General features: G+C 51.0%; 1 protein-coding gene across 1 annotated transcript in view; it reads right to left on the bottom strand.

Annotated features, from left to right (window-relative positions):
- dnai3 (dynein axonemal intermediate chain 3) overlaps positions 1-16,378 on the bottom strand; it is a 204,316-nt gene extending 187,938 nt beyond the window's left edge. The window contains exons 1-2 of the mRNA XM_070885953.1: positions 16,368-16,378; positions 9,554-9,659 (exon numbers count right to left, since the gene is read on the bottom strand). Coding sequence (XP_070742054.1) covers positions 9,554-9,659; positions 16,368-16,373 — 112 coding nt within the window. The 5' untranslated portion in view covers positions 16,374-16,378. The remainder of the gene's footprint in view (positions 1-9,553; positions 9,660-16,367) is intronic.
- Between the last annotated feature and the right edge of the window lie 4,042 nt (positions 16,379-20,420).

Here is a 20,420-nt window from a genome sequence, read left to right as displayed (position 1 = left end):
AACACGCACAAAGGACTGTTTATTTATCACAGGCGCCGTTTGGAATTCCCTCGGCTGTAGCAATATTCCAGAGGAATGTGGAAGTCTACTGAAGTCCGTTCCCAGAACCGGTTGTGACTCCAAGGAGCATCTGAACAACCTGGAACAGGTTCTACTGCATTTGGACAGAGTGGGACTCAGACTGAAACGCTCGAAGTGCGTCTTCATGGCATCGGAGGTCGAATTCCTCGGGAGGAAAATCGCCGCTGATGGCATCAGACCTACTGACGTGAAAACCATCATCATCATAGGCAGTCCCTCGGAATTGAAGACTTGCTTCCACTCCCAAAGTGAGTTCTTTGATGGCTGAACAGTCCGATACGAGAGCCACAGACTGTCACAGGCGGGACAGACATTCGTCGGGGGAAGAGGGGGGGTTGGCACTGGTTTGCCGCGCGCTCCTTCCGCTGCCCGCGCCTGATCTCTTCACGCTCGCGGCATTGAGATTTGAAGAGCTCAACGCCCTCCTGGATTCACTTTCTCCACCTATGGCGGTCTTCGGCCAGGGACTCCCAGGTGTCAGTGGTGATGTTGCACTTTACCAGGGAGGCTTTGAGGGTGTCCTTGTAACGTTTCCGCTGCCCACCTTTGGCTCGTTTATCATGAAGGAGCTCCACGTAGAGCAATTGCTTCGGGAGTCTCGTATCTGGCATGCGAACTAAGTGGCCTGCCCAGCGGAGCTGATCGAGTGTGGTCAGTGCTTCAATGCTGGGGATGTTGGCCTGGACGAGGACACTGATGTTGGTGAGTCTGTCCTCCCAGGGGATTTGCAAGATCTTGCGGCGACATCTTTGGTGATATATCTCCAGTGACTTGAGGTGTCTTCTGTACATCGTCCATGCCTCAGATCCACAAGGAGGGCGGGTATTACTACAGCCCTGTAGACCATGAGCTTGATGGTAGGTTTGAGGGCCTGGTCTTCGAACACTCTTTTCTTCAGACGGCCGAAGGCTGCACTGGCGCACTGGAGGCGATGTTGAATCATCGCATCAATGTCTGCCTTTGTTGATAAGAGGCTCCCGAGGTACGTTGTCCAGGACCACGCTGTGGATCTTGATGACTGGGGGGCAGTGCTGTGCGGCGAGGACAGGCTGGTGGGGGACCTTTGTCTTACGGATGTTAAGCGTAAGGCCTATGCTTTCATATGCCGCGATCTTCTTTCCCAGGGATTCTGCCATTGAAGCTGGGAAGGCGCCCTCGGATCCAATCTTCCTCCCCAGGAGTCCTGCCACTGAAACTGGGAAGGTGCATTCGGGTCGTTTCGGCCAGAACATCGCCACACAGTCGTGATGAGCGGTCTGTGCCTCGGGGGCTGCGCGGATCTGCTCTCCGGTGCCTGGTCCAACCGAAGGTGGGGGCTTGCTCTGCCTCTGAGCACGGGGGACTTTGATCGCTGGAGGGATGAAGTCTTCCCAGCTCCAATGAATCTTCCCCATCCATCTTCTTCCAGATAGCGTTGGTCCATCATCTGAAACAATCCACAATGGCTAGAGAGGCAGCTCAGTCCCAGGACGAAGTGTATGGAGTATATACCTGCACCACAGATTGTCCTCCAGTGATAATGGAAGTCAAGATAAATGGCGTTCCAGTCTTCATGGAAGTGGACACGGGGGCGAGTCCGTCAGTAATGAGCCAAGAAGCGCTGGATTCACAGCCATCTGCTGACTCCTCTTCCACGTGGTGAGTCACAGCTCTTTTGCACATTCACTGGAGGTGGCCCTTTGTGCTGGGAAGGAAGATCGCGGCAGTCGACATCATGGACAGAGAGGTCACAGACACATCAGCTGTCTTTAGGCCTGCCGACCTAGGAGTAATGGCAAGAACCCTGAGCTCCGGCAACTCGAGCAAAATGAGCTCACCCCGCCCACAGACCCACTAGCATGGGGCACTGCGCCACCACCAGACGACCCAGATCTGCTCTCCGGTGCCGATGCTTTGAGCCGGTTGCCGTTGCCCAGAACCCACAACCGCCACAACCGGAAACGCCACAACCGGCAGATTTAATGTTAATCATGGATGCTTTTGAGAGTGAAGGTACCCCTGTCACGGCTCAACAAGTTAAGACCCGGACCAGCCAAGACCCGATATTAATCAGTGGTAAAGGGTTGCATCCTCAAAGGGGATTGGTCTGCCATACCTAAGCAAATGTGCGAGGAGGCCAAACCGTACATTCGTTGCAAGGACAAACTGTCTATTCAAGCAGATTGCATATTGTGGGGCAATCGAGTTGTAATGCCTAAGAAAGGGAGAGAGAAGTTTGTGCGTAAGTTACACAGCACACATCCGGGTATAGTGATGATGAAGGCCATCACCAGGTCCCACGTATGGTGGCCAGGAATTGATTCTGAGCTGGAAGCATGTGTGCATCAGTACAACACTTGCATGCAGCTCAGCAAAGCACCAGCGGAATCGCAGTCGAGTCTGTGGTCGTGGCCATCCAAAACTTGGTCCAGGATCCTTGTAGATTTTGCAGGTCCCTTCCTGGATAATATGTTTTTAGTCGAGGTGGATGCTTACTTGAAGTGGATAGAATGCATAATCATGTCATCCAGCACGTCGACGGCAATGTCATGTTCGCAACACACGGTCTGCCTGACATAGTGGTGAGCGACAATGGGTCGTGCTTCACCAGTCAGGAGTTTCAGGAGTTTGTAAAACTTAACAGCATAAAACATGTAAGGTCAGCACCGTTCAAGCCTGTGACCAATGGGCAAGCAGAACGTGCAGTACAAATTATCAAGCAAAGCATGAGGAGAGTAATCCAAGGGTCACTGCAGACCCGCTTGTCCTGCACACTGCTGAGTTACAGGACAAGACCCCACACACTCACAGGGGTCTCGCCTGCTGAACTCATGATGAAAAGGGGTCTTAAGACCAAGTTATTTCTTGTACACCCGAATTTAAGTAATCATGTTGAACAGAAGCATAAAAACATAGAAAATAGGTGCAGGAGTAGGCCATTCGGCCCTTCGAGCCTGCACCACCATCAATATGATCATGGCTGATCATGCTACTTCAGTACACCACTCCTGCTTTCTCTCCATACCCCTTGATCCCGTGAGCTGTAAGGGCCATATCTAACTCACTTTTGAATATATCTAACGAACTGGCCTCAACAAATTTCTGTGGTAGAGAATTCCACAGGTTCACAATTCTCTGAGTGAAGAAGTTTCTCCTCATCTCGGTCCTAAATGGCTTACCCCTTATCCTTAGTTCTGGACTTCCCCAACATCGGGAACATTCTTCCCGCATCTAACCTGTCCAATCCCGTCAGAATTTTATATGTTTCAATGAGATCCCCTCTCATCCTTCTAAATTCCAGTGAATATAAGCCTAGTCGATCCAGTCTTTCTTCATATGTCAGTCCTGCCATCCCGGGAATCAGTCTGGTGAACCTTCGCTGCACTCCCTTAATAGCACGAATGTCCTTCCTCACATGAGGAGACCAAAACTGTACACAATATTCCAGCTGTGGCTTCACCAAGGCCCTGTACAACTGTAGTAAGATCTCCCTGCTCCTATACTCAAATCTTCTCGCTATGCAGGCCAACATGCCATTTGCCTTCTACACCGCCTGCTGTACCTGCATGCCAACTTTCAATGACTGATGTACCATGACATCCAGGTCTCGTTGCACCTCCCCTTTTCCCAATTTGTCACCATTCAGATAATATTCTGCCTTCCTGTTTTTGCCCCCAAAGTGGATAACCTCACATTTATTTACATTATACTGCATTTGCCCACTCACCGAACCTGTCCAAGTCACCCTGCAGCCTCTTAGCATCCTCCTCACAGCTCACACTGCCACCCAGCTTAGTGTCATCTGCAAACTTGGAGATATTACATTAAATTCCTTTGTCTAAATCATTGATTTGAGGTCAATGTCGGAAAATGTGAGGTCATCCGCCTTGGAAAGAAAAACAGTAAAAGGGAATATTATTTGAATGGGGAGAAATTACAACATGCTGTGGTGCAGAGGGACTTGCGGGTCCTTGTGCATGAATCCCAAAAAGTTAGTTTGCAGGTGCAGCAGGTAATCAGGAAGGCGAATGGAATGTTGGCCTTCATTGCGAGAGGGATGGAGTACAAAAGCAGGGAGGTCCTGCTGCAACTGTACAGTGTATTGGTGAGGCCCCACCTGGAGTACTGCATGCAGTTTTGGTCACCTTACTTAAGGAAGGTTATACTAGCTTTGGAGGGGGTACAGAGACGATTCACTAGGCTGATTCTGGAGATGAGAGGGTTACCTTATGATGATAGATTGAGTAGACTGGGTCTTTACTCGTTGGAGTTCAGAAGGATGAGGGGTGATCTTATAGAAACATTTAAAATAATGAAAGGGATAGACAAGATAGAGGCAGAGAGGTTGTTTCCACTGGTCGGGGAGACTAGAACTAGGGGGCACAGCCTCAAAATACGGGGGAGCCAATTTAAAACCGAGTTGAGAAGGAATTTCTTCTCCCAGAGGGTTGTGAATCTGTGGAATTCTCTGCCCAAGGAAGCAGTTGAAGCTAGCTCATTGAATGTATTCAAATCACAGACAGATAGATTTTTAACCAATAAGGGAATTAAGGGTTACGGGGAGCGGGCGGGTAAGTGGAGCTGAGTCCACGGCCAGATCAGCCATGATCTTGTTAAATGGCGGAGCAGGCTCGAGGGGCTAGATGGCCTACTCCTGTTCCTGATTCTTATGTTCTTATGATGTATATTGTAAATAGCTGGGGCCCCAGCCCTGAACCTTGCGGTACCCCACTAGTCACTGCCTGCCATTCTGAAAAGGACCCGTTTATTCCTATTCCTTGCTTCGTGTCTGCCAACCAGTTCTCTATCCACGTCAGTACATTATCCCCAGTACCATGTGCTTTAATTTTGCACACTAATCTCTTGTGTGGGACCTTGTCAAAAACCTTTTGAAAGTCCAAATACACCACATCCACTGGTTCTCCCTTGTCCACTCTACTAGTTACATTCTCAAAAAATTCTGGGAGATTTGTCAAGCATGATTTCCCTTTCATAGATCCATGCTGACTTGGACCGATCCTGTCACTGCTTTCCAAATGTGCTGCTATTACATCTTTAATAATTGATTCCAACATTTTCCCCACTAGCGATGTCAGGGTAACCGGTCTATAATTCCCTGTTTTCTCTCTCCCTCCTTTTTTAAAAAGCGGGGTTATATTAGCTACTCTCCAGTCCATAGGAACTGATCCCGAGTCTATAGAATGTTGGAATACAGAAGACAGATTCAACAAGGGTACCACGATCGCGCAACTGTGTCACGCGAGATTTCTGTTATTGATCCTGTATATGTGTTGAATTATGGTCAGGGTCCCAAATGGATCGCTGGTATGGTCATGGCCAAGGAGGGTAACAGAGTATTTGTTATTAAGCTCAAGAACAGGTAAACTTGCAGGAAACACATGGATCAGACAAAGCTGAGGCACACACACGAGCCAGAACAGTCGGGCGAAGAAATCATCGACGACCAACCAACCTATCAGCAGCCTCCAGTGGACTCAAGGGTCATCAGTGAACCCGGAATTTCCATCACGGACTTGTTCAATAAAAATGGACTTGCAATTCCTGACATGGCCACTGCCACTCCCAACAAGTCAGCCATCCAGCCACCAGCCACAACAGACTCCGTACATTCACGCGAGCCGGAATCGAACTGAGACGGTCAACCTGGGAGCGTAAAGCACCGGACCGTCTCAACCTGTGAAAGACTGTGATAAAATCTCAGATGGGGGTATTGTCATGTATGTACATTCTGTTTGTAGCCACCAGATGGTGTCATTGCTGGAGGCCACTGAGCAGCACGCACATGGTGCTGCTCAGGTATAAAAGGCCAGCCATTTTGTGAGTCAGGCACTTTGGGCCTAAATAAAGCAGAGCCAAGGGTGTACCGTGCTTAGTTAAACAGTACTCAGTTTGAACTTTTATTGCATACATAACACCCTCTTTGATGACGGCAGGCTCAATCCTGAGTTACACATGGAAAAGTCTTTAGTTCAATTTTGCACTGTGTTTCTTTTCATTTGTGAAAAAGTAGCACTGCTGGAAAAGTGTTCAAATGATTGCGCTGTAGTTTATTTAGGACTTGTGTTTACATTCATGCAGCACTAATCAAATAGTTTTCAGAATGGCAGGCAGTGACTCGTGGGGTACCGCAAGGTTCTGTGCTGGGGCCCCAACTGTTTACATTGTACATTAATGATTTAGACAAGGGGATTAAATTTAGTATCTCCAAATTTGCAGATGACACTAAGTTGGGTGGCAGTGTGAGCTGCGAGGAGGATGCTGTGAGGCTGCAGAGCGACTTGGATAGGTTAGGTGAGTGGGCAAATGCATGGCAGATGAAGTATAATGTGGATAAATGTGAGGTTATCCACGTTGGTGGTAAAAACAGAGAGACAGACTAATATCTGAATGGTGACGGATTAGGAAAAGGGGAGGTGCAACGAGACCTGGGTGTCATGGTACATCAGTCATTGAAGGTTGGCATGCAGGTACAGCAGGCGGTTAAGAAAGCAAATGGCATGTTGGCCTTCATAGCGAGGGGATTTGAGTACAGGGGCAGGGAGGTGTAACTACAGTTGTACAGGGCCTTGGTGAGGCCACACCTGGAGTATTGTGTACAGTTTTGGTCTCCTAACTTGAGGAAGGACATTCTTGCTATTGAGGGAGTGCAGCGAAGGTTCACCAGACTGATTCCCGGGATGGCGGGACTGACATATCAAGAAAGACTGGATCAACTGGGCTTGTATTCACTGGAGTTCAGAAGAATGAGAGGGGAGCTCATAGAAATGTTTAAAATTCTGACGGGTTTAGACAGATTAGATGCAGGAAGAATGTTCCCAATGTTGGGGAAGTCCAGAACCAGGGGTCACAGTCTAAGGGTAAGGTGTAAGCCATTTGGGACCGAGATGAGGAGAAACTTCTTCACCCAGAGAGTGGTGAACCTGTGGAATTCTCTACCACAGAAAGTTGTTGAGGCCAATTCACTAAATATATTCAAAAGGGAGTTAGATGTAGTCCTTACTACTAGGGGGATCAAGGGGTATGGCGAGAAAGCAGGAATGGGGTAATGAAGTTGCATGTTCAGCCATGAACTCATTGAATGGCGGTGCAGGCTAGAAGGGCCGAATGGCCTACTCCTGCACCTATTTTCTATGTTTCTAACTCCTAAAAACACGAAGCTGTCAGGATTCAAGCTTTGCTGGATCCCACCGTGTGCTCGATGTTTAGGGCTCACTGGCATCGAGCCTCACATAACCACCAAGGATATGGAGCTCTTTCCAAGCTCAGCTTCAGACTCACCCTTAGTTGGAGGTTTACTCCGACAGTAGGAATGTGCATCAACAATCTCCCCCCCGACCCCCGCCATCCCATTGTCTCGACCCTTGAGGAAGCGTTACTGTCACTTCAGGTCAGATGGGAAATTGAACAGGAATCTCCTGCTCGAGTACGCGTTCAAGGTTGCACACAATGTCGCGTGTACCCGAGGGGAAGAGACCATGGCCTTCAGTGGCTGCAGATACCTTCTTTAGCTTTGGGCATAGGGAGCAGAAAGGTAGCCAAGGCCCCTGACCCTGACAGTGGCTGGGAAGGACATGTATATGGATCCTCCAATTCTGCTCTCTTGAACATCCCCGATTCCCATCGCTCCACCATCGGTGGCCGTGCCTTCAGCTGCCTGGGCCCCAAGCTCTGGAACTCCCTCCCTAAACCTCTCCGCTTCTCTACCTCTTCTCCTCCTTTAAGAGGCTCCTTAAAACCCACCGCTTTGGTGAAACTTTTGGTCACCTGTCCTAATATCTCCTTATATGGCTCGGTGTCAAAGTTTGCTCCTGTGAAGCACCTTGGGAAATTTTATTCTGTTAAAGGCAGTACATAAATACAAATGTTTGTTGCTGGATGCCAGGTAAGGACCGTATTGGGCTAAAGAGCCCAGCAACACTCGGGGTGAAGGCTTAAATCTGAAAAGAGGTGGCCATTTACGGTGAGCTACCACAGACTGGCAGGAGGCCGTGGAACTATCCTTCCAACAGAAGACAATGGGTTCAGGAAAAAAACAACCCAACAAAAACAAATAAGTCAAAAACGAGTAATGATAAAGTGCTAGCCTGAAGTGGCCACCAAAGGGAAGGGAATAAAATGCCATCATTCGTCGACAGAAGTCCGCAAAGGTTATTAATACTTCCTGATTAAAAATTGTGAAATTAACGGGTGTGCTTCAGCTGATAAGGAGAATGAAAAGGATTAACTCAAGCCATAATATGTCATTCCAATACATCTGGGACCAGCGGCAGGTCACTCAGCTCCTCGAGCTTGTTGCACCATTTAATTGGATCATGGGCTGATCTGTATTTTAACTCTATCTACCCGCCTGGATTCCATTTGCCTTACCAAAATCGATCAATCTCAATTTTGAAATTTGCAACTAACCCTCCAGCCTCAGTAGCTTTTTGGGGGGAGAGAGTTCCCGATTCCCACTGCCCTTTGTGTGAAGAAGTGCTTCCTGACATCACCCCTGAACAGCCTGGCTCTAATTTTAAGTTTACGCCCCTTGTTCCGGACTCCCCCCCCATCAGAGGAAATAGTTTATTTTTATCTACTCCTTTGATTATCTTAAACACCTCAAGTAGTTCAGCTCTTAATCTTCTATATCCAAGGGTATCATCATAGGCTGTCCCTCGAATCGAGGATGACTGACATATGATGAAAGACTGGATCGACTAGGCTTATATTCACTGGAGTTTAGAAGGATGAGAGGGGATCTCATAAAAACATATAAAATTCTGACGGGACTGGACAGGTTAGATGCAGGAAGAATGTTCCCGATGTTGGGGAAGTCCAGAACCAGGGGTCACAGTCTAAGGATAAGGGGTAAGCCATTTAGGACCGAGATGAGGAGAAACTTCTTCACTCAGAGAATTGTGAACCTGTGGAATTCTCTACCACAGAAAGTTGTTGATGCCAGTTCACTGGATATATTCAAAGGGGAGTTAGATGTGCCCCTTACGGCTAAAGGGATCAAGGGGTATGGAGAGAAAGCAGGAAAGGGGTACTGAGGGAATGATCAGCCATGATCTTATTGAATGGTGGTGCAGGCTCGAAGGGCCGAATGGCCTACTCCTGCACCTATTTTCTATGTTTCTATGCTTCCATGCCAAAAAGGGATGAGTTCACAGGTGTTTCAATGAAGGACCTAATATTCCAGATCCTGAACTACATCCTGAAGGGTGGAAGATGCCTGTGGGTGGATTTTTTTTAACGTGTGGTGACCATTGCACACCAGCCACCACACGGGCTTGACACAACCCTAGTCTATGCAAACTGTCCTCACAATCTAACCCTTTTAGCCCTGTTATCATTCTGGTGACTCTGTGCTCATCCCCCGCAATATATCCTTCCGTTATCTTTGTCACTTTGCTTCCTAATGATTAGGGGGGGGGAAATCCATGTCATTTAAAGTGTATAATAGTTAGCATTGTACCCTTAGTGAACTCACCAGCAGATTTGGCTTTTCTTGCCAATTTTAAGCGGGTTTTAGATTTAGCACTGTCTTTAGGCGTTACAGATCTCGATCTTACAATCCCACTTTGCTTTTTGGTAACCTGCAGAAATGAATACAGTGCAGGTCAGAAACAAAAGCGTACACTATGAAAAATATCTGTCATCTCAGAAAAACGGTGCTGGACAAATCGGATGGCGCACCACCTCATTCAACAATGAACTCTAAAGAGATTTCTGTTCCAAATTTGTGTGATATTACCTAGTTTGCATCACTTCATATTTCACCTCTACTTGCTTATAATTCCAGTGAAAAGAGTTACCATTGCTAACACACGGGAAGGGAAGTTTGCCACTGTTGACTTGCCGGTGTACACTATGGGTTTCAAATCACATTGGTCCGGAATTTGCGGTCAGGAGCGAAGCAAAGCTGTTTACCGCTGTCTCCAAAGTAAACTTCGCACCAAGGTCTGGTAGCATAGCAGTACTGTTACTGGGCCAGTAATCCAGCGGCCTGAACTCATAATCTGGAGACAGGAGTTCAAATCCCACCAGGGCAGCTGGGGAATTTAAGTTCAATTAATTAAATAAATCTGGAATGAAAAGCTAGTACCAGTAATGGTGAGCATGACATGACTGGATTGTAGTGCTGAATTTTACCCTCATGTGGTTCGGTGTCAAATTCTATTTGATAACTCTCCTGTGAAGCGCCTTGGGATGCTTTACTATGTTAAAGGCACTATATAAATGCAACATTCTTGTTAGATGAGATATTGGACAGCGGCCCTATCAGTCTGTTCAGAACACAGAAGGGCTGGTATTCTGCAAAAAGATCTCCCAGGTCCAAATCTATCTTGTAATCTGGAAGTTCAGGGGAGAGGTGGAAGGTGTCAGAGAGTAAGGGCAAGAAAGAAGACCAAAATTAAGCCAGCTCTTGGCTGGAACATGCAAATGCTGAATTAATGTTGTAACCAAGCTAAGATGATTGTTTTTTTTGAGTGTGAACGTTGTCAATGTCTATGGAGCTGCTGCAACAATAAACGTCTGTAATGTAAAAAAATCCCAAGGTGCTTGAAGCAAAATCAGACATAAATTAACACCAAAGAAGCAGGGGTCACGACAAGCTTGGTTAAATAAGGCAGGTTTTTATAGAATCATAGAAACTTAAGGCACAGAAGGAGGCCATTCAGCCCATCGTTTCTGCACCGGCCGACCAAGACCTATCCCACCTAATCCCACTTTACAGCTCTGGGTCCATAGCCCTGTAGGTTACGGCACTTCAAGTGCACATCCAAGTACTTTTTAAATGTGGTGAGGGTTTCTGCCTCTACCACCCTTTCAGTCAGTGAGTTCCAGACCCCCACCACCCTCTGGGTGAAAAATTTCTACTCAAATTCCCTTAATCCTTCTACCAATTACTTTAAATCTATACTCCTGCCTCTCTGCTAAGGGAAACAGGTCCTTCCTATCCATTCTATCTGGGCCCCTCATAATTTTATACACCTCAATTAGGTCTCCCCTCAGCCTCCTCTGTTCCAAAGAAAACAACCCCAGCCTATTCAATCTTTCCTCATAGCTAAAATTCTCCAGTCCAGGCAACATCCTGGTAAATCTCTTCTGTAGAATCCATATACACTACATCAAATGCACTACCCTCATCAACCCTCCTTGTTACCTCCTCAAAAAATGTAATCAAGTTAGTCAGGCACGACCTTCCCTTAACAAATCCATGCTGAGTGTCCTTGATTAATCCATGTCTTTCTGAATGATGGCTAATACTGTCCCTCAGAATTTTTTCCAATAATTTTCCCAGCACTGAGGTTAGGCTGACTGGCCTGTAATTACTCGGTCTATCCCTTTCTCCCTTTTTAAACAAAGGTACAACATTAGGAGTCCTCCAGTCCTCCGGCACCACACCTGTAGCCAGAGAGGATTGGAAAATGATGGTCAGAGCCTCTGCTATTTCCTCTTTTGCTTCTCTGAACAGCCTGGGATACATACCGTCTGAGCCTACTTTCAAATCTGCTAAGCCCCTAATATTTCCTTTCTCACTGTGTTTATCTGATCTAATATTTTACACATTTCGTCCTTAACTACAATGTCTGAATCACCCCTCTCTTTTGTGACGACAAATGCAAAGTATTCATTCAGGAGGATCCATCACCTCAACAACAACATTTGCATTTATACAGCGCCTTTAACGTACAAAAACAAACCCTGACACCGAGCCACATAGGAGGCATTAGGACAAGTTATCGAAAGCTTGGTCAAAGAGGCAGATTTTAAGGAGCATCTTGAAGGAGGAGAGAGAGATGGAGAGGTGAAGAGGTTCAGGAAGGAGAACGAAATTTCAGAGCTTTGGATCCAAGCAACTAAAGGCACGGCCACCAATGGATGAAAATCAGTGGTGTGTTAGAGGCCAGAATTGGAGGAGTGCAGAGATCGCGGATAGTGAAAAGGAGTGTTCCCTTTAAGCTGCTCGACTGCACATCTCAGGGGACCTCCCATGCAACCAGTTGTTCAACGGGAAATACCGTGCATTAAAGGGGCCCTGCACCCCCAAAATTAACGGGATCATTGGTTGTGGGGCTGGAGGGGGTTACAGAGATAGGGAGGGGTGTAGGGTGGGAGGGGGTTACAGAGATAGGGAGGGGTGCAGGGTGGGAGGGGGTTACAGGGATAGGGAGGGGTGTAGGGTGGGAGGGGGTTACAGAGATAGGGAGGGGTGTAGGGCGGGAGGGGGTTACAGAGATAGGGAGGGGTGTAGGGTGGGAGGGGTTACAGGGATAGGGAGGGGTGTAGGGTGGGAGGGGGTTACAGGGATAGGGAGGGGTGTAGGGTGGGAGGGGGTTACAGAGACAGGGAGGGGTGTAGGGTGGGAGGGGGTTACAGGGATAGGGAGGGGTGTAGGGTGGGAGGGGGGTTACAGGGATAGGGAGGGGTGTAGGGTGGGAGGGGGGTTACAGGGATAGGGAGGGGTGTAGGGTGGGAGGGGGTTACAGGGATAGGGAGGGAGCGATGCCAGGGAGGGATTTGAACACCAGGATGAGAATTTTAAAGTCCAGGCAGAGCCAACATACGTCAATGAGCACAGGGAGTGATGGGTGAACGGGACTCGGTGTGAGTTAGGACACGGGCAGCGAGCACAGGGGGTGATGGGGGACCGGGACTGGGTGTGAGTTAGGATACGGTCAGTGAGCACAGGGGGTGATGGGGGAACGGGACTGGGTGTGAGTTCGGACATGGGGCAGTGAGCACAGGGGGTGATGGGTCAATGGGACTTGGTGCGAGTTAGGACACGGTCAGTGAGCACAGGGGGTGATGGGTCAATGGTACTTGGTGCGAGTTAGGACACGGGGCAATGAGCACAGGGGGTGATGGGGGAACGGGACTGGGTGCGAGTTAGGACACGGTCAGTGAGCACAGGGGGTGATGGGGGAACGGGACTGGGTGTGAGTTAGGACACGGTCAGTGAGCACAGGGGGTGATGGGGGAACGGGACTGGGTGTGAGTTAGGACACGGTCAGTGAGCACAGGGGGTGATGGGGGAACGGGACTGGGTGTGAGTTAGGACACGGGGCAGAAGAAATTGGGATGAGCTGCAGTTTACGAAGGGTGGAACGTGGGAGGCCGGCCAGATGTGAGTTGGAATAGTCGAGTCTGGAGGTAACAAAGGCGCGGATGAGGGTTTCAGCAGCGGATGAGCTGAGGCTGAGGTGGGCGGCGGGCGATGTTACGGCGGTGAGAGTGGGCGGTGTTGGTGATGGAGAGAGTTTTGGGGGTGGGAAGGGTCAGATAGATGAGCTCAGGTTTACAGAGGGTGCAATCCATGAATACTCGTTACATTTAGCATGGCGTTGGATTGAATCGATTCGTTTATGTATATAAATGAGGAAAATGTGCAACTCGTCTCTGATGCTGCGTTTGCACCAAGTTACAATTCTTTGCTGAAACAAGGAGGGGAATCCCACTGGGGCAGTCAGACAGACACAGAGACAGAGACAGACACAGAGACAGACTCAGGGGCAGAGACAGACTCAGGGGCAGAGACAGACTCAGAGACAGACTCAGGGGCAGAGACAGACTCAGAGACAGAGACAGACACAGAGACAGACTCAGAGACAGAGACAGACTCAGAGACAGACTCAGAGACAGAGACAGACTCAGGGGCAGAGACAGACACAGAGACAGATTCAGAGACAGACTCAGGGGCAGAGACAGACTCAGAGACAGACTCAGGGGCAGAGACAGACTCAGAGACAGACTCAGAGACAGAGACAGACACAGAGACAGACTCAGGGGCAGAGACAGACTCAGAGACAGACTCAGAGACAGAGACAGACTCAGGGGCAGAGACAGACACAGAGACAGATTCAGAGACAGACTCAGGGGCAGAGACAGACTCAGAGACAGACTCAGAGACAGACTCAGGGGCAGAGACAGACTCAGAGACAGACTCAGAGACAGACTCAGAGACAGACTCAGAGACAGAGACAGAGACAGAGACAGACTCAGGGGCAGAGACAGACACAGAGACAGATTCAGAGACAGACTCAGGGGCAGAGACAGACTCAGAGACAGACTCAGGGGCAGAGACAGACTCAGAGACAGAGACAGACTCAGAGACAGACTCAGAGACAGAGACAGATTCAGAGACAGACTCAGGGGCAGAGACAGACTCAGGGGCAGAGACAGACTCAGGGGCAGAGACAGACTCAGAGACAGACTCAGAGACAGACTCAGAGACAGACTCAGAGACAGAGACAGACACAGAGACAGACTCAGAGACAGACTCAGGGGCAGAGACAGACTCAGAGACAGACTCAGAGACAGAGACAGACTCAGGGGCAGAGACAGACTCAGAGACAGACTCAGAGACAGACTCAGACTCAGAGACAGACTCAGAGACAGAGACAGACTCAGAGACAGACTCAGAGACAGACTCAGAGACAGAGACAGACTCAGAGACAGACTCAGAGACAGAGACAGACTCAGAGACAGACTCAGAGACAGACTCAGAGACAGACTCAGGGACAGAGACAGACTCAGAGACAGACTCAGAGACAGAGACAGAGACAGACTCAGAGACAGACTCAGGGGCAGAGACAGACTCAGAGACAGACTCAGGGACAGAGACAGACTCAGGGGCAGAGACAGAGACAGAGACAGACTCAGGGACAGAGACAGAGACAGAGACAGAGACAGACTCAGGGACAGACTCAGAGACAGACTCAGGGACAGACTCAGGGACAGACTCAGGGACAGACTCAGGGACAGAGACAGAGACAGAGACAGAGACAGAGACAGACTCAGAGACAGACTCAGAGACAGAGACAGACTCAGGGACAGACTCAGGGACAGACTCAGGGACAGACTCAGAGACAGAGACAGAGACAGAGACAGAGACAGACTCAGGGACAGAGACAGAGACAGACTCAGGGACAGAGACAGAGACAGAGACAGAGACAGAGACAGAGACAGAGACAGACTCAGGGGCAGAGACAGACTCAGAGACAGACTCAGGGGCAGAGACAGACTCAGAGACAGATTCAGAGACAGACTCAGGGGCAGAGACAGACTCAGAGACAGACTCAGAGACAGAGACAGAGACAGAGACAGACTCAGAGACAGACTCAGAGACAGACTCAGAGACAGAGACAGACTCAGAGACAGACTCAGGGGCAGAGACAGACTCAGAGACAGACTCAGAGACAGAGACAGACTCAGAGACAGACTCAGAGACAGAGACAGACTCAGAGACAGAGACAGACTCAGAGACAGACTCAGAGACAGAGACAGACTCAGAGACAGACTCAGAGACAGACTCAGGGGCAGAGACAGACTCAGAGACAGACTCAGGGACAGAGACAGACTCAGGGGCAGAGACAGAGACAGAGACAGAGACAGAGACAGACTCAGGGACAGAGACAGAGACAGACTCAGGGACAGAGACAGAGACAGAGACAGAGACAGAGACAGACTCAGGGGCAGAGACAGACTCAGAGACAGACTCAGGGGCAGAGACAGACTCAGAGACAGATTCAGAGACAGACTCAGGGGCAGAGACAGACTCAGAGACAGACTCGGAGACAGAGACAGACTCAGAGACAGACTCAGAGACAGAGACAGACTCAGAGACAGACTCAGGGGCAGAGACAGACTCAGAGACAGACTCAGAGACAGAGACAGACTCAGAGACAGACTCAGAGACAGAGACAGACTCAGAGACAGAGACAGACTCAGAGACAGACTCAGAGACAGAGACAGACTCAGAGACAGACTCAGGGGCAGAGACAGACTCAGAGACAGACTCAGGGGCAGAGACAGACTCAGAGACAGACTCAGGGACAGAGACAGACTCAGGGGCAGAGACAGAGACAGACTCAGGGACAGAGACAGAGACAGAGACAGAGACAGACTCAGAGACAGAGACAGACTCAGAGACAGACTCAGAGACAGAGACAGACTCAGAGACAGACTCAGGGACAGAGACAGACTCAGAGACAGACTCAGGGACAGAGACAGACTCAGAGACAGACTCAGAGACAGAGACAGACTCAGAGACAGACTCAGGGGCAGAGACAGACTCAGAGACAGACTCAGGGGCAGAGACAGAGACAGACTCAGGGACAGAGACAGAGACAGAGACAGACTCAGAGACAGACTCAGGGGCAGACACAGACACAGACACAGACTCAGATTCAGGGACAGGGGCAGACACAGAGCGATGTGAGCGGCGCTAATTATAAAGTCTCCGCTTGCGCCAGTGTTGCGCGCCCGGGGCTGAAGGCAGCTTTGCGCCGATCACTTACATTCATGGTGCTCTGGGTGCTGGCGGGCGGCCGGTTCCCCCTTTTGTTGTCGCTTCCGGCGTCTCCCGTTGCCAGGGCCGTTGCGAGGAGCGGCAGGAAGGGCCTGGTGATTGACAGGCACCGCAGCCAATCGCAGCCCGAGCAGGGGTTCCAGCAGCAGAGCCTCAGGCAGCACCTTGCCCTCAATCTCCCTCTGCCTCTCCTTGTCCCACTCCTCAATCTCCCTCTGCCTCTCCTTGTCCCACTCCTCAATCTCCCTCTGCCTCTCCTTGTCCCACTCCTCAATCTCCCTCTGCCTCTCCTTAATCTCCCTCTGCCTCTCCTTGTCCCACTCCTCAAGCTCCCTCTGCCTCTCCTTGTCCCACTCCTCAAGCTCCCTCTCCTTGTCCCACTCCTCAATCTCCCTCTGCCTCTCCTTGTCCCACTCCTCAATCTCCCTCTCCTTGTCCCACTCCTCAATCTCCCTCTGCCTCTCCTTGTCCCACTCCTCAATCTCCCTCTGCCTCTCCTTGTCCCACTCCTCAATCTCCCTCTGCCTCTCCTTGTCCCACTCCTCAATCTCCCTCTGCCTCTCCTTGTCCCACTCCTCAGTCTCCCTCTGCCTCTCCTTGTCCCACTCCTCAATCTCCCTCTCCTTGTCCCACTCCTCAATCTCCCTCTGCCTCTCCTTGTCCCACTCCTCAATCTCCCTCTGCCTCTCCTTGTCCCACTCCTCAATCTCCCTCTGCCTCTCCTTGTCCCACTCCTCAATCTCCCTCTGCCTCTCCTTGTCCCACTCCTCAATCTCCCTCTGCCTCTCCTTGTCCCACTCCTCAATCTCCCTCTCCTTGTCCCACTCCTCAATCTCCCTCTACCTCTCCTTGTCCCACTCCTGAATCTCCCTCTGCCTCTCCTTGTCCCACTCCTCAATCTACCTCTGCCTCTCCTTGTCCCACTCCTCAATCTCCCTCTGCCTCTCCTTGTCCCACTCCTCAATCTCCCTCTCCTTGTCCCACTCCTCAATCTCCCTCTGCCTCTCCTTGTCCCACTCCTCAATCTCCCTCTGCCTCTCCTTGTCCCACTCCTCAATCTCCCTCTGCCTCTCCTTGTCCCACTCCTCAATCTCCCTCTGCCTCTCCTTGTCCCACTCCTCAATCCCCCTCTGCCTCTCCTTGTCCCACTCCTCAATCTCCCTCTCCTTGTCCCACTCCTCAATCTCCCTCTGCCTCTCCTTGTCCCACTCCTCAATCTCCCTCTCCTTGTCCCACTCCTCAATCTCCCTCTGCCTCTCCTTGTCCCACTCCTCAGTCTCCCTCTGCCTCTCCTTGTCCCACTCCTCAATCTCCCTCTGCCTCTCCTTGTCCCACTCCTCAATCTCCCTCTGCCTCTCCTTGTCCCACTCCTCAGTCTCCCTCTGCCTCTCCTTGTCCCACTCCTCAATCTCCCTCTGCCTCTCCTTGTCCCACTCCTCAATCTCCCTCTGCCTCTCCTTGTCCCACTCCTCAATCTCCCTCTGCCTCTCCTTGTCCCACTCCTCAGTCTCCCTCTGCCTCTCCTTGTCCCACTCCTCAATCTCCCTCTCCTTGTCCCACTCCTCAATCTCCCTCTGCCCCTCCTTGTCCCACTCCTCAATCTCCCTCTGCCTCTCCTTGTCCCACTCCTCAATCTCCCTCTGCCTCTCCTTGTCCCACTCCTCAATCTCCCTCTGCCTCTCCTTGTCCCACTCCTCAATCTCCCTCTGCCTCTCCTTGTCCCACTCCTCAGTCTCCCTCTGCCTCTCCTTGTCCCACTCCTCAATCTCCCTCTGCCTCTCCTTGTCCCACTCCTCAATCTCCCTCTGCCTCTCCTTGTCCCACTCCTCAATCTCCCTCTGCCTCTCCTTGTCCCACTCCTCAGTCTCCCTCTGCCTCTCCTTGTCCCACTCCTCAATCTCCCTCTCCTTGTCCCACTCCTCAATCTCCCTCTGCCCCTCCTTGTCCCACTCCTCAATCTCCCTCTGCCTCTCCTTGTCCCACTCCTCAATCTCCCTCTGCCTCTCCTTGTCCCACTCCTCAATCTCCCTCTGCCTCTCCTTGTCCCACTCCTCAATCTCCCTCTGCCCCTCCTTGTCCCACTCCTCAATCTCCCTCTCCTTGTCCCACTCCTCAATCTCCCTCTGCCTCTCCTTGTCCCACTCCTCAATCTCCCTCTGCCTCTCCTTGTCCCACTCCTCAATCTCCCTCTGCCTCTCCTTGTCCCACTCCTCAATCTCCCTCTGCCTCTCCTTGTCCCACTCCTCAATCTCCCTCTGCCTCTCCTTGTCCCACTCCTCAATCTCCCTCTGCCTCTCCTTGTCCCACTCCTCAATCTCGCTCTGCCTCTCCTTGTCCCACTCCTCAATCTCCCTCTGCCTCTCCTTGTCCCACTCCTCAATCTCCCTCTCCTTGTCCCACTCCTCAATCTCCCTCTGCCTCTCCTTGTCCCACTCCTCAGTCTCCCTCTGCCTCTCCTTGTCCCACTCCTCAATCTCCCTCTCCTTGTCCCACTCCTCAATCTCCCTCTGCCTCTCCTTGTCCCACTCCTCAATCTCCCTCTGCCTCTCCTTGTCCCACTCCTCAATCTCCCTCTCCTTGTCCCACTCCTCAATCTCCCTCTACCTCTCCTTGTCCCACTCCTCAATCTCCCTCTGCCTCTCCTTGTCCCACTCCTCAATCTCCCTCTGCCTCTCCTTGTCCCACTCCTCAATCTCCCTCTGCCTCTCCTTGTCCCACTCCTCAATCTCCCTCTCCTTGTCCCACTCCTCAATCTCCCTCTGCCTCTCCTTGTCCCACTCCTCAATCTCCCTCTGCCTCTCCTTGTCCCACTCCTCAATCTCCCTCTGCCTCTCCTTGTCCCACTCCTCAATCTCCCTCTGCCTCTCCTTGTCCCACTCCTCAATCTCCCTCTGCCTCTCCTTGTCCCACTCCTCAATCTCCCTCTCCTTGTCCCACTCCTCAATCTCCCTCTGCCTCTCCTTGTCCCACTCCTCAATCTCCCTCTCCTTGTCCCACTCCTCAATCTCCCTCTGCCTCTCCTTGTCCCACTCCTCAGTCTCCCTCTGCCTCTCCTTGTCCCACTCCTCAATCTCCCTCTGCCTCTCCTTGTCCCACTCCTCAATCTCCCTCTGCCTCTCCTTGTCCCACTCCTCAGTCTCCCTCTGCCTCTCCTTGTCCCACTCCTCAATCTCCCTCTGCCTCTCCTTGTCCCACTCCTCAATCTCCCTCTGCCTCTCCTTGTCCCACTCCTCAATCTCCCTCTGCCTCTCCTTGTCCCACTCCTCAGTCTCCCTCTGCCTCTCCTTGTCCCACTCCTCAATCTCCCTCTCCTTGTCCCACTCCTCAATCTCCCTCTGCCCCTCCTTGTCCCACTCCTCAATCTCCCTCTGCCTCTCCTTGTCCCACTCCTCAATCTCCCTCTGCCTCTCCTTGTCCCACTCCTCAATCTCCCTCTGCCTCTCCTTGTCCCACTCCTCAATCTCCCTCTGCCTCTCCTTGTCCCACTCCTCAATCTCCCTCTCCTTGTCCCACTCCTCAATCTCCCTCTGCCTCTCCTTGTCCCACTCCTCAATCTCCCTCTGCCTCTCCTTGTCCCACTCCTCAATCTCCCTCTGCCTCTCCTTGTCCCACTCCTCAATCTCCCTCTGCCTCTCCTTGTCCCACTCCTCAATCTCCCTCTGCCTCTCCTTGTCCCACTCCTCAATCTCCCTCTGCCTCTCCTTGTCCCACTCCTCAATCTCCCTCTGCCTCTCCTTGTCCCACTCCTCAATCTCCCTCTCCTTGTCCCACTCCTCAATCTCCCTCTGCCTCTCCTTGTCCCACTCCTCAATCTCCCTCTGCCTCTCCTTGTCCCACTCCTCAATCTCCCTCTGCCTCTCCTTGTCCCACTCCTCAATCTCCCTCTGCCTCTCCTTGTCCCACTCCTCAATCTCCCTCTGCCTCTCCTTGTCCCACTCCTCAATCTCCCTCTCCTTGTCCCACTCCTCAATCTCCCTCTGCCTCTCCTTGTCCCACTCCTCAATCTCCCTCTGCCTCTCCTTGTCCCACTCCTCAATCTCCC

Source organism: Pristiophorus japonicus, chromosome 8 (assembly GCF_044704955.1).
Source record: "Pristiophorus japonicus isolate sPriJap1 chromosome 8, sPriJap1.hap1, whole genome shotgun sequence".
Lineage (NCBI taxonomy): Eukaryota > Metazoa > Chordata > Chondrichthyes > Pristiophoridae > Pristiophorus > Pristiophorus japonicus.
This window is presented reverse-complemented; position numbering and strand designations above follow the sequence as displayed.